The 13,708-nt window shown below is 43.7% G+C and overlaps 1 protein-coding gene across 1 annotated transcript in view; it reads right to left on the minus strand.

Moving 5' to 3' along the window:
- The window catches only part of Lgr5 (leucine rich repeat containing G protein-coupled receptor 5), a 132,776-nt gene extending 119,517 nt beyond the window's left edge, over positions 1 to 13,259 (minus strand). Inside the window, exon 1 of the mRNA XM_031349506.1 lies at positions 12,679 to 13,259. Within this exon, the coding sequence (XP_031205366.1) occupies positions 12,679 to 12,890 (212 nt within the window). The 5' untranslated portion in view covers positions 12,891 to 13,259. The remainder of the gene's footprint in view (positions 1 to 12,678) is intronic.
- Positions 13,260 to 13,708: the final 449 nt, after the last annotated feature.

Below are 13,708 nucleotides of genomic sequence, written 5' to 3' on the forward strand. Positions count from 1 at the left end.
TTTATTCTTTTCCTAAATGTGTATTTCTGTTTCTTTGTTGCATTTGTAAATGAGTCTTTCTTTGTATTTCTGTCTTTGTTGTACACACACACAGGGCAGGGGGAGAGAGAGGGGTAGGTAGATAGATAGATAGATAGATAGATAGATAGATAGATAGATAGATAGATGAGTGGATTGATAGGTGGTACTTTGGCTGGTGCCTAGCTACCCCAAGAAGAACCAGTGTTCCACAAGTGATGTAGTTCCCTAACAGAGGGGTCCTAGTTCAGCAGACCACTCTCCAGTGTTACTCTTCTCGCTCTTGAACATTATCACACTCCAGAATTCCTTTCACTGTTTAAGTTTGTCACCATTTTCTCTGGCTGTCATTTTCTTCTTACTCCTCCTCCTGGGGAAATTTCTTTAGTTTCTCTCCTTCCAGCTTGTCCCTTGGAATTGTTTGGGTTCTGCTATCTTCTGCTCTCCTTTGCTCTGGTGGCAATTTAAGCTGTTTGCAGAAGCTAGGCAGATAGAATCTCCTCCTCCAGTCAGTGCTTCTGGCTAGCAAGTCATAGAGACATGGCTGAAAGTCCTTTTGATTTGCTTTTGAAATTATGAAAAATGCGCCTCCCTGTATACGAGACCCTCTGCCACTTGGAAGCTAAGGTCTCCTTTTACGTGTAGGAAGATAGATTTCCTGCCTTCAATTTAGGCCTGCTGGGTGAATTCTGCTAGCTTGGGTGGACAGAACTGACTCTGTTGCAGAGGGTCCAGGATTCTACAAAGCATCCACTCATTAACACACGCGGGTGTGAATCTGTAATACCAGGCCCTTAGCTCACTGAGGTAAAACACTCACAGAGCTGTCAACTATCCTGGAGACTTTTTGCAGCACCTGTACACCTACGTGCAAATAGAAAACGTCATTCAAAACACAGAGCCTTTTATTTGTTTGATACAAAGGATAAGAGATGAAAGGATATTTTCTTTTCTAACAGATGCCGGTGATATCCAACTCATTTGAAGTCGCCCTTTCTTGCTTCTTCTCCTTGCCTCTCTTTCTCTACCAGGGACTCCACTATCTCTCCTTTTTAAAGGTTATAATTAATGAAAATTGCATTTCAATAAAAAAGTTTCAGGTCAGATGACTTAAGTATTTTAGGGAGTAAAAAGAAGAGGCAATGTAGTGTGATCACTGTAGTGTCAGTGACAACAAAGAAATAGCATCTGGCATCTAAAGTGGCAGATCTCAGCCTTCCTAGTGCTGCGACCCTTTAATATAGCCCCTCATTTTGTGGTGGCCCCCAACTACAGTTATTTTTTTGCTACTCCATAACTGTGATTTTCTTACTCTTATGACTTGGAATGTAAATCTATGCAGAATGTCTTTGGGGGTTGAGAACCACTGATATGATGGCTGCTTTGGTGTGAGGTGCTGAGCCAAGTGCTTTGTGGAAACGGTTCTTGCCAGTCTTCGAGACAACTCCATAAGGAGATATTGTGATGTACAGGTTTCAGAAGAACGACTGAGACACAAAGTAACCTGCCAAAGAACCTGTCTGCCAGCCCCTCATACAATTTCATCAGACCTGTATCAGCAAGTCCATTCTTTGTTTTACATTTAGTTTGTGGCAAAGGAAGAAAAGGCACCTTATACCTTAAGTATGGACAAAATCTTGTATAGAGTTTATGTCAGAGGTTCTGAGGGTCAAATGACCCTTTTTATCACCTAAGACCGTCAGAAAAACATAGATGTTTACATTACAATTCATAACTAGCAAAATTACAGTTAAGTAGCAACAAAACAATTTTATGTTGGGGGTGGTCACCACCACACAAGGAACCATATTAAGGTGTGTCACATTAGGAAGGTTGAGAACCAATGGGTTAGGGGAACAGGGCCTGACCTCCCAAGAGAAAGCAGTGCCTTTTCTCTGTGATGTCTCCAAATCATGTCCTCTTTGAGGTGGCCCAGGTACCAACACACAGGAGCAAGGGGATGCTTTTCAAATGTAGTTTCTAATATTGTATAGGTGTGAGGAGGTCAAGAGAGCAGACAGTATCTGCTGTTGGACATAAAGTATCTCACAGTTTCCAAGAGGAGTGAGTACCACAGCCTATGCTTGGCCACCCAGCCAAGCATCAAGGTTGGCAAAAGGCAGAGAGGAGCAAAGAAGGATGGCCACGGGAACCTTCGTTTGTGGTTCCCATTGACAAGGCACAGTGCACTGATGAGCCTGAGTAATGTCAGCAAGTTCTGGGCCAAAAGCTGAGAAGACCTGACAGAGACCCAAGGTCAGTGCTGTGGGGGAAAGATAGTAGGCGACAAGAAACATCGGGTCAAGTTAAGGTCATAAGCATACCGAGAATCCCAACAAACATATCTAACTATTAGCAACACCAAGTTTGGATATATACCTTCTTTAGACTAAATCTGAATGGCTTTTTTTGTTTGTTTTATTTTGCTGTATAGATTTTTTTTAAAACATCACATTGGGTTATTTTAGTTGCTTCTACAGTCAACTAAAATCAGATGATGTTAAGATCCAGGCACATGCTTAGACACAAACACATATCATAGGAGACAAGCAACATGACACTTGGCATCTGTCCCAAGGGACTGAGGGTTCAGATTTCATTTGACAATCGGCGCAAAGAGGCCAAGAAAGGGCACGCTGGTGTGAGGTTTTCAGGGGATCTGGGTTCTGGATCCATCTTTGCCAGCTGTCTACTGTGGGGGACATGATTTGCTTCTTCTGAACACAGATCTTGTCCCATGTGAAGTGATGTTGCTGGCTTTCTATGTCCTTCCTATTCTAAGTTCCAGGGGTCGACATGGCTTTTGCACCTCATCCCTGTGATTTAAATCCAATCGACTTCGGGGGAGAAGGTAACATCCTAATGATCACACTTTAGCTCTGCTGTACATGATTTGACCTCGGGTGCACAGCTTTGTCTTATAATTCGTGGATCAAATAATTTCTTTAGAACTTTAAATTTGTTAATTTAAAAGAATTGAAAAATTAAGTTAAAAATTAAAACATGTATTATTTATTTATTTATTTATTTATTTATTTATTTACTGGTGAGAGGCTGTGCAGCTTGTCTGCAGAGTCAGTTCTCTCCTTCCACTATGTGGCTCCTTAGGGATGAAACTCAGATGGTCAGGCTTTATGGCAAACATGTTTACTAGCTGAGTCATCTTGCTACCCACCCCCCTTTTAGTTTTTGTTTAATAGAATTTTTTGTAAGTATAGCTAGCTGTTATTTTGAGCTCTGCATTTTTTAAAGTAATTAACATACATTTACCAGTGTGAGCTTTTCCTTCCCAATATTTTTGTCCTGAGCTATTTCTACAACTAATGCAAACAGGGCTTCAAGTTACTATGTAATAGTCACTTGGGACCAGACTGTATCCACCTAACCCTTCTCACAGTGGGAAGACCCTGGGGAAGTGGATGTTTTGCTGGAAGGCCAGCAGCTGTAAGTGGAAGGGGAATTGCTGTTGGTTAGTCGTATTGCTAAAACTTTTGAGTTCTCCAAACGAGATATGCTTACATCCTGGGAGAATCGGGCTTAACTGGGATTTCCTTTTGCTATCTGAGCTTGAAGACTGAAGAAAGAACATGAACTTTTCCCTGTGTTCTGTTGCACAGAGTCCCAGAGAATAACAGCTGCTCACATAGGGGTGGTGGAAGATGTGAGGTCACTCTAGGGAGAGTAATGCACGAGGCTTCACCAAGGTAGAGTAAGAGAGCCTCAGTTTTGGCGCACATAGAGCTGATATTTTAATCCTAAGGACTTTTCTCTCTGCATGTATGGTCTGAAGGCCAGTAGTGGAGGACAGATGTCACAGGTAAGGATGACACAGTCTTCTTGCCCTTGTTTGTCACCATCCGTAAGGAAGGGATAGAGATAGATAAGAGGGTACACAGCCCAAGGACAGTTGTCTGGTAGAATTTGCTCACTCAGAGAAGCCCAGGTCTGTTAGCTCTCATAGCCTATTTCCTCAGCCAAGCCATTTCTCCTCTGTTGCCATCTTTTACACAGCTATATTCTGTGGGGAACTTGACAGTCTAACAACTGTAGAGAAGGCCTGTTGCCAACTGCAGGCATGTTGGCTCAGGGACTTCTTATGACAGGAAATATGAAGAGAAAATGAAGATTTCTTGTCTCAGACTTTACTAGACGACACAGGTTTACCCTAAAAGTTAATCAAACCCTGCGAAGTAGATGTTTCTATGATGCCCTATCCATAAAGGATGACTAAACAGTACAGATCTTTCCACAAAAACATCCATTTGGCTTTTGTAATATTTCAAATATTCTTTACTACCTCTGTATGGAAACAGGACAGTTATTTTTGTGTTCACAGAGTTAAAGATCAATTGATTATATAACAGAATTCCTTCAAGCAAATGCCTCATAAGAAAATTTATTACCTAAAAATTTCAAGCACCATGTGGTTGTGTTTTGTGTGCTGAACCAATAAACTCATTAAAATAACACTGAGCGAACCCAAACATAGCACAATGAAAGTCCTAACACAGCCCACATTAACCAACCAACTTTAAAATAATATCTTTGTTATGAACTAAGGTTAAAAATTCAGCAAATTCCTTATATTTTTTCCACTTGAGATCATGAGTGGTTTTCTACTTTCCTGAGAAATACACTTTTGTGGCTTTTTGATCAAAGCAAATAGACAACCCTGCCCTATTTAACCAAGGTTTTGAGAGGGGGGAAAGAGGAGACAAACGTATATACAGTTTTTTAATGTAAAAGTTCTTAGAGTCTCTGTTCAGGGTGGACTTTAGAAAGATGTATTCAGAATGCTACTCGTCACAAGTGTGCGTGAGTTTGAGTGTGTGCTTGTGTGTGTGTTGGGAGGAATGGAGGAGGGTTGGGGACGGGGAGGAAACAAAGGAATTTGGCTGCAAAATTGAGTAATAGTTTGCAACATTTGGCTTCCAGTTGTGAAAGATGAGCGACAGAGAGAGAAAGGCTGGGCTAACAAGGATCCAGTTGAGGGAAGGTTAATCTTGGCTGGCAGGCTGAAGGGGAGGTCAGCTCAGAGCACAGCTGGAGCGAGGCTCCCTTTGCCAGGCCAACTGTGTTCTGCATTTTAGCTTCTGAATTGAATGTCAGGTTGCTTCAGACAGCCAGCACCTCTGTCTCTCCTCTAAAAGGGTTGTCTGGTAGCTGCCACGTCCTGTCAAGGTCCCTATGTATCTTTTCTGCCAAGCAAGCAGCACAAAGGGAAGCGCTTCTTATTGGCATGTTAGGGGGTGTGTAGTGTACACATGAGATCCCTTTCCTCACATCTGCTGATGGACCAAGATTTCTTCTGAAGGCAAGAGGGATAAAACGGGCACAAATAAGAGGTGATATATGTGGAAATTAGTCATTACTGTACCCTTTAAAATAATCAATGTTAAGTTAATTACAGATTTAAGGTGCAAGAGAAGCATTTTGAGAGACCCAAGAGACTGTGTCCTGATGTATCCTAAAATTTCCAAGCAGAAACATTTATTTGATGGGGGAGCTTTTATACTGAATATAATGTACAGTGGGTTTTTTTTCACTCGTTTTGTAATGTTGCTGTTATAACCACAGATTATTAATGTGTGTCTGGTTTGCAATAGCAAATAAATTGAAAGTCCAAGGAAGCTAAACATGAACTTCAGGAAAGGCTTTTAGTCTTAAGGAAACGATTTTCTCTGACTTACCAGGATTCTGCTGATCTACAAGACCACATCACACCGACCTTGTTAAACTTAATTACATAAACTTGTAAACATAATTATGCTTCTGTAGTCTGTGTCAGAGAAATAGCTCTCTATTGTGAATCACCATGGAACCCCATCATGGCTCCTCTGTGACACCCACTCCTCTTATTTATTTTGAGGATAAAAACATTCACCTGTTAAAGAAGGCTCACAATGCTCACCTGATCAGTAATTTCAACGAACACAGCTACTTTATTCAACACATAGATGCAGCCACAGAAACAAGGAAACAAACACGTGAATCCTTCCTGCGACCTGACTCACTTATCCATCGGTCTTTAACTATCTCCAACTCCTGTAGCTGACTCTGACGAGGAAGGCAGAGAAAGCCTTCTGAAGCAGCAAGGAAACAGACATGCACCTGCTCAGTCTGTCACAGTGGCCCTCAACTAATACAGCAGAATGCTCATCTGGGGGCGGGGGTATGAAAAACCGCACCTTGCTCAGGAAGTCCTTGAAGGGACACTTCTGATATGAGCATTTCATGAATTATCTTTCTGGAAAGAAAAGTGTGCACAGTCATCACGGGTCGAAACTATTATCTTGTATTTATTGAGAAACTGGCCTTGATGATAATTTCCATACCCTTGAATAAACTTACAGACCTTCATGTCATGAATAGTATGTACATCATAAGACAGTTATGGTATTCTTAAGTCAGATATTCATCAATGTGTCTAGCACTCAAGAGGACAGTGTAAATTGCAATTATTTTTATTAAAGCAGTAAAGCAAATTGGATATGTTAAGTCTCTTGTGTGTTAAAATACTTTGTTACATCATGTAAGCTGTCTCTAATTTAATTATATTTCAAGTGGGACTGGGCAATCATCACACATACTTTTCTTATTTCTGCTCCCTTATTTTTTTTCCTCATCTTTCTTTGCCATGGGGATTCCAGCAGCTAGTGTAGCCAATTGTGTTAAGTTCAACATTGCAAATATTTGTTGCACATTGATTAAAAGCCAAGCATTGATGTGAGCCTTGGATATGAAGTAGAAAATTTCCTTCTGCTGGAGAGAAGTCACAAAATCACATTCTGGAGTGTTCCCATTAGCTTAAGGGGTCTATATTAGCCGTCGTGGGTTGATGTCTTTGTGTATGCTCAGAGTACATTTCAGTGCCTTCCACTGTAGGTGTACAGTTTTGGGGACAGAATATACAGAGGATGAGAAAGTACTCCTGCAGAGGAAGCATGTTTTAAACAATCCATCCACTAGTATTAACAGCATTCAGAGTCTTTCAGTGTGCTCAATAGGTAATGTTATTCCATTTCATAAATCAGACAGCTCTTGTTCTTTCGTCTACTTTCAAATAAGGCTCAACCAATGTTACAGAAAAATTAACTGGGAGAGACGGGAGAAAATACGTCTCAAGAAAGGTCCCACTTCCTCCTGCGTAGCTTATGGATAGCGAAGTTAATACTGAACTATGAGAAATTTAGTAACAAGCTGTACATCATATTTTGTGAAGTCCCCCCCCCCCCACTGAGTTTCCTAGGTGAAATGGGGTGTCCCATTAGAGCAAACAACGTTAAAGAAAATAGTGACTTGAAGCTGGCAGACACGGGATCGACAGAGTGGTGTGGGGAGATGTACTCAGTGAAACTCCACTCAATTTACCAAACAGCAATTGTTTTGTGCTGCCTCTGAAATTCATCAGTGTGGCCTGAGTTATCTCCCTGCTACAAAACAGAGTTCTACATGGAGTCAATGGGGTGGGGAGTGGGGTGGGGTTGGGGTGGGGAGTGTTGCTGTGGGTGTGAGAAATTTGAATATTGGAAAGAATTTGCCTCCTTGTAAAGAGTTTAACAGAAATATCAACTGGAAGGAAGAGAAGATGTTTACATAGAAATGTGACATTTGGCGTTATTTCACATTTGGGCAAGTACATGAACAAAGTAAAACTTAACAAAATTGCTCAAGTAGAGTTTACTATAGCTTTTCATTTATGTCCTATGGCATGTGGGTTAGGCTGACTGGAAGGATAGTTACATGTATTGTTAAAATTATTTAAGTACTTCTATTTGATAGAATATGAACATTCACTATTTATTAATAAAATATTAATAATAATTGTTAACAATTATTTAGTAATAAAAATAGAACATTTTATTAAAGTAAATATAAATTAGATGTCAGCTTGGAAACTACCAATTATTATGTAACACGATGGTTTTGTGGGATTGCTTGCTCAATGTTATTTTTATGCCTTAGGCAGTTCTATGCTTTGGAAATTAAAAAGCAACTGATTATCTCAAATTAAGAACTGTGCTATGAGAAGTTATATACAAATTTTGTGTTTCTGAACTTCCTTAGGGTTATTCAAGTGTGACTGCTACCATTGAGGTCTTATTTCTTCATTCATCTCTCCTAACATTCATGACGGCTCCATCTTTAGTTTCCCTTTAGTTAGAAGAAAATGTAGACAGAAGAAGAAAAGAACCGGAAGACCATGCTGTTCTATGCACACATTCACTGAAGCTTCACAAACTCTGTTACATACATACTGGACGGAATATAATCTGTAACGTATTTGTTCCAAACTTATGTTCTGAAATTGTCTGAAACTTAACTCACTATTTAAAAAATTATTTCAACTAATTTAGCCAATTAGCATCAATAGTTGCTCCCATAACATAATCGCTACTGGACTCTCAACCCCCAATACTGGGGAAGACAGACTTCATTATAAGGCAGAAAAGTTACAGGTATTCTCCTTTAAACAAATATAAATAATGCACCTGCCAAAACAAATGATACACATTTTGCAATTAGTCTAAATTGTAGGACACACCTATTAAGCCTTTTGGAAGTATTTCTAAAGGACAAACATTTTCTTTTGCTTAAAATGCTTGTCTCTGTCTGACGAGAACCAGAAATGTTCAATTTTTGAAGGAGATTCTAGAACGTTTGAAATATTTTTAACTTTGAAACTACATCTTAAGTGTTTAAAACTTATAAAAGTCTGGAGCCGTGCATGGTATAGCCGAGATTTCCTGGTCAGTTCTAAGTAACACCAGTTTTTATTAATTAGGTATAAAGTTAAATTTTGCTTCAAAATATCATATGGAGAAACAAACAAATCACATAAATATAAAGGTTCTTTTGTTCCACTTTGTCCCTACTCCCTGCGTTTGCTAGGGATGGGATGTTCATGCTGTCAAGCATCTACAAGGAAATGCTTAGTTCTCATTTAAAAGAAAACTAGCTAATGGACTATTTTCCATAAATTTCCATATAGTGGACACTATGGAAAAGCAAGTAACTTATACTAGGTTACCAGGGTACTCCACTAACTAGATGATGAAAACATAAACTAGCATGCAGAAGTCTACATCTATGACCCTGTTCAAAGACTGCCACATTGGATGGACTAAAAGAACTCATCATAAGATGAGATGTCAGGCCCACTTTGCCTCTGACGGCTCACACAATAGTTGTCTTACTTCCTGTTTTAACTTTATTTTCTGCAGAGTGAACCTTACTGGCCCATAAGCAATGGGAGAGGATGAGGTAGATAGAGAAGAGGGAGGAAAGGAAGAGCTGAGGGAGAAATTTCCAGTTTTCAATGATGTTCAGTGGTCCAGCTGCAGGTACTGCGGAAGAATGCAGGCTTAGTGACTGTAGAGGCTGCCTTTGGATTTATGTTCTCTGAGAAGAGAGGTTATAAAATGATGCATAATGTTCATGCCTTATATGAAGAGGCATAGGAAACCTTTACCTATGATGCTTCTTAGCCGGCTATCAGATGCATCTAATCTGGCAAGAGTTTACAGCTGGAACTTGGTATACAAGCTGTTTGTAAAGCAAAGCAAAGCAAAGCAAAGCAAAGCAAAGCAAAGCAAGATAAAACAAAACAAATCAAAACACTTGTCCTTTTACTTCAGAGGGATTGGGAGACACCATTTTAACTAAAGGAATGGCGATACCCTACTGCAAACAGTAAGAGACAGTTTTCTAGGCCATATGTACCTTGGCACACTCAATTACTACTATGTGCCAGGGTGGTGAGATCATAGTTTTTAATGCTCCATTAAAACGTTTCAAAAATATTTAGTTCTTAAAACAAGAAGAATCAAGAAATCATATGATTATTTACTCAAATACGAGGTAGTAAAAATTCCCCGTTTGCAGCGGTTCTCAACAGGTGGGTCGCAACCCGACGGGCAAACCTCTGTCTCCGAAAGAATTTACACTACGATTCATAACAGTAGTAAAACTGCTGTTATGAAGTGGCAACAAAAATAATTTTGTGGTTGGGGGTCACTGCAACCTGGGGAACTGTATTAAAGGGTCACAGCATTAGGAAGGTTGAGAACCACTGGGTTAGGAATTGACATCCACTGCCGAAATGTTCAGGTAATTTCTAGGGGGAACCAAGAGAGGGCATCACTTACTCCTAAGTCTGCAGAGAAACCCCTTGAGTTATCAAACACAGAACCGAAATCTTCAACCCAGGGTGAAGGGCATACCACCACTGCTCCTGACGTTTTGTACCCAGGAGGAGGAGGTGGAGGAGGGAAAGGGGGACGGAGAAGGAGAGAGAGGGAGGGGGAAGGAGAGAGGGGCGGAGAAAGAGAGGGGGGAGGGGGAAAGAGAAGGGGAGGGGAGGGAGAGGGGGAGGGGGGAGAGGGAGGAAGAAGAAGAGGGGAAGAGGGAGAGGGAGAGGGAGGGGGAGAGAGAGAAGACATCAGGAAATCATGTGTTAGGAAGGACAGGCAGGTTCTTCACAGGACGGCTTGCTATATTCAGCCCTCACCTCTCCAGAAACGTGAGATGGGAGAGGAGTCTACCAGTGTATGTTACGGAAGGTACAGAGAACCCTTTTTCTTAGACTCAGGGGTGCAGAATGTCATCAAATAGCATAAGAATAGGACAATGCCCTTCCTAATTGAATCTTAACTTTCAGGGGTTGTCTACAGTGAGGGACAGAGAGCAGCGGCAGTAGGTGGCAGTAACTTCTGAGATTAGAAGGCAGGATGCAATTAGATACATCTGAGGTATATGAGAAATCGTGTAAAAAAAAGAATTTTAGGCTTCTAATAACATAAGCCCAACAAATGTTCATTCCTTCACGTGGGAGGAAAAAAAGTAAAGCCGACACTTCGTTAACTTGTTTGCATATTTTGTAATATGGTATATGATATGTTTGCAATGTGTATGAGGGGCTGCTCACTGCACTTGTCTTTAGTCAAATTTCCGCAACGTTGAGGGGAAACAGCGTAGTCCCTAAAAGAGAAATCACCAAGCTGATCTCAGAAACTGGAGAACACATTATCCCTCGAATTACTGAGGTTAGCGGTTAAACTAGGGAGGCTCGCGGGAAGGGAAGCCTGCTGCAGTCTGTGGTAAGACAGCTGTTCGGAAGGAAACGTAAATTCTGAGAGAACGCTTGTTTCCCAGAGCAGAATTCCATCCCTAAAAAAATTATCATCGCATGTAGTGAGTTCAACTGAAGGGAAACCTGGTGGGGAAAAATTATGTTCTATCCAGGTAAATAAAAGTGACCTGAATCGTTTCACGGAACACGGAGGTGCCTAACACGGAAACCCAGGAGGCTGGTCTCTTTCTTGAGTCGCAATATCAAAACAGGTTGAACGATATTTTCTGTTGCTCATTGTCTCCAGAAGAAAAACACTGAGTGCCTACCCGGGAAACATTGTGTAAGCCTGGGGTTTCTTCCCTCAAAACTCCTAACCAGAAGGGAAAAAAAAAAAAAAAAAAAAAAAAACCCTCACAACCATTTCAGCCAACCCTTGCCAAGGTACATCAGAGAAAGCCGAAACTGGGAACACAGGGTTTGGGATGGGCTCGGCGAAATGTCTTGATTTAAAAAAAAATAATAATAATTAAAGACCACACATTTCACCTCGTAGTTAGGAGATCGGGTTACCTCAAGGTGGCCTCGACCCTGGTGTCTGGGCCCCAAGGAACCGAGCTTCAGATTAGAAGGAGAGTTGGGAGGACTACTTATCTCGGTCCCACAGAGATGAGTCGCTTCTGAGTCACCTCATCTACCCCACCACCTGTCACCCTCCTGCCCGGGCTTCTCAGAGACCACATTATAAAGGAACCGCAGTCTCGGTTCCATGGTCGGAGATTTGGACGTGGTAGAAGGGGCAGAAAAGCTGGGCCGATTCCCAGGGGCTGACAGAAAGCTCCAGGTCCCCCTTTGGACGTCTGCGGCGCCCCTGTTTACCCGGCCCGCTGCCTTCAGCCCACTTCCCTTTGCCGCCGCGGGGGAGGAGATGGTTAAAGATTACTATGTGGCCGGCGGCACTTCAAAGGGCGGTTCGGCCAGCCAAAGGTAAAGATAACGTTCTGGCAGCTCTAATCGGGGTTTGCGGTTGCCACATTTTAATCACTTTGTTTAAAAAAAGAAAAGAGAAGAAAAAAGAAGAAGAAAAGAGATTTCACCACACTCCAGTGCTTTGGGCGGGGGACGGGGACCGGGACGGGGACGGTGTGTGCAGAGCCGCCCCCCGCCCCCCGGAGTGGGGGCTTGAAGAAGTTGTGTTTCTCTTGCAGGGAAAGTTTTTCAGCCCGGAAAACAGGTCGCGCGCCTGTAAGCAGTAGGACAGCCTGCCCTTGGGTTCCAGGTTCCTGAGCACAAACCCCCACTCGGCACTCAAATGCGCCCATTAGGCGGGACTTGCGTCCTGCCAGGAGCGGCTGCAGCTTGCGCACCCACTCTTTGCCCCAGTGCGTTTCAAGCTGCTTCTCCCAGGGTACAGAAAGGCAGGCGCTACTCTGTCACAGACACGTGCCTTTCTCTGGAGGTCGAAACAGGTCTCGTCAGGATGCCCTTGGCAAACTCACTGTCCCCCTCCAGAGCAGGCGTACGCCCGGGAGCCCCAGCCTAGGTTTCCCACCTACCCCCTTGCCCGCAGGGAGGCGGGGGTCACTTACAGGTAGGAGGTGAAAACGCTGAGGTTGGAGGGCAGCTCCGAGAGCCCCAGGTCGGAGCAGTCCACCCTGAGCAGCATCCTGCCATCCAGCTCACAGTGACAGTGTGATGGGCAGCCCCGCGGCGTCACATCGGGTCCCGGTGGGCTGCCGGCGGTCACCAGCTGCAGCAGCGCCAGCAAGGACAGGAACATGCGGACGCGGGAGGTGTCCATGGTGCCCGAGGTTGGGAGCGGAGAGCCGGGAGCCTGTAGAGGGCAGCGCCGGGGCTGATGCAGAACCGAGGCGCTCCGGGCTCTTCTCCAACCCGCTTCTGCAGCTCACCAGGCGTCTGCAACCCCAATGGGCGTCTGCCGGGTCGTAGCCCCGTGGGGACCGGGCAGAGAACCGTGGTCCCGCCGGCCTCGGGTGTCCTTTCTCTGGAGTCGCCGCAGTGGCAGTGAGCGTGGTTGCTGCTGCAGGCGGTCTGAGCTGTGTGCAGCAGCATCTCCGCTCGCACGCTCCTTTTTTAAAGCGCTCCAGCCAAATTGCGCGCCCAGTGACGTCAGCGCAGCCCTGCTTTCCAGGCACCCCCGAGCTCGGCCTCGCTTTCCCTCCTCCCTCCCACCATCCCTCTCCCTGCCCTGGACCCGGTTGCGCGGCGGCGGCTGCAGCCTGAGGTCTTGGCGAGTGCTAGGCGCTTCCAAGGGGTGGGTTCCAGCACCCAGCGTCTCGGGCCGTGCAGGGGACCCCCATCTGCACCCACCCTGTACAGTTCCTGGGTACCCGCGACTGAGATGTGAGAGCTAAGGGGGACTTGCTTCAAAACAACCTAAGGGGACACTTAGGGACTGAAAGATAGATAACATGTCGTCCATGTCAGATAACCTAAGGGATGCATGCAGTGCTTTTAAATCTAATCGGAAAGATAGGCATCAGAGAACGAGAGCAGGAGTCCCCCGGGAAGATGGGTGGCCTTTTTGATCCTTCCATCAGGGCGCTGTCTGGCTCCCTCTTGCTCGACTATCAAAGCCTCAAAGAAATAGCTAAACAA

The sequence above is a fragment of the Mastomys coucha genome, unplaced genomic scaffold (assembly GCF_008632895.1).
Source record: "Mastomys coucha isolate ucsf_1 unplaced genomic scaffold, UCSF_Mcou_1 pScaffold4, whole genome shotgun sequence".
Lineage (NCBI taxonomy): Eukaryota > Metazoa > Chordata > Mammalia > Rodentia > Muridae > Mastomys > Mastomys coucha.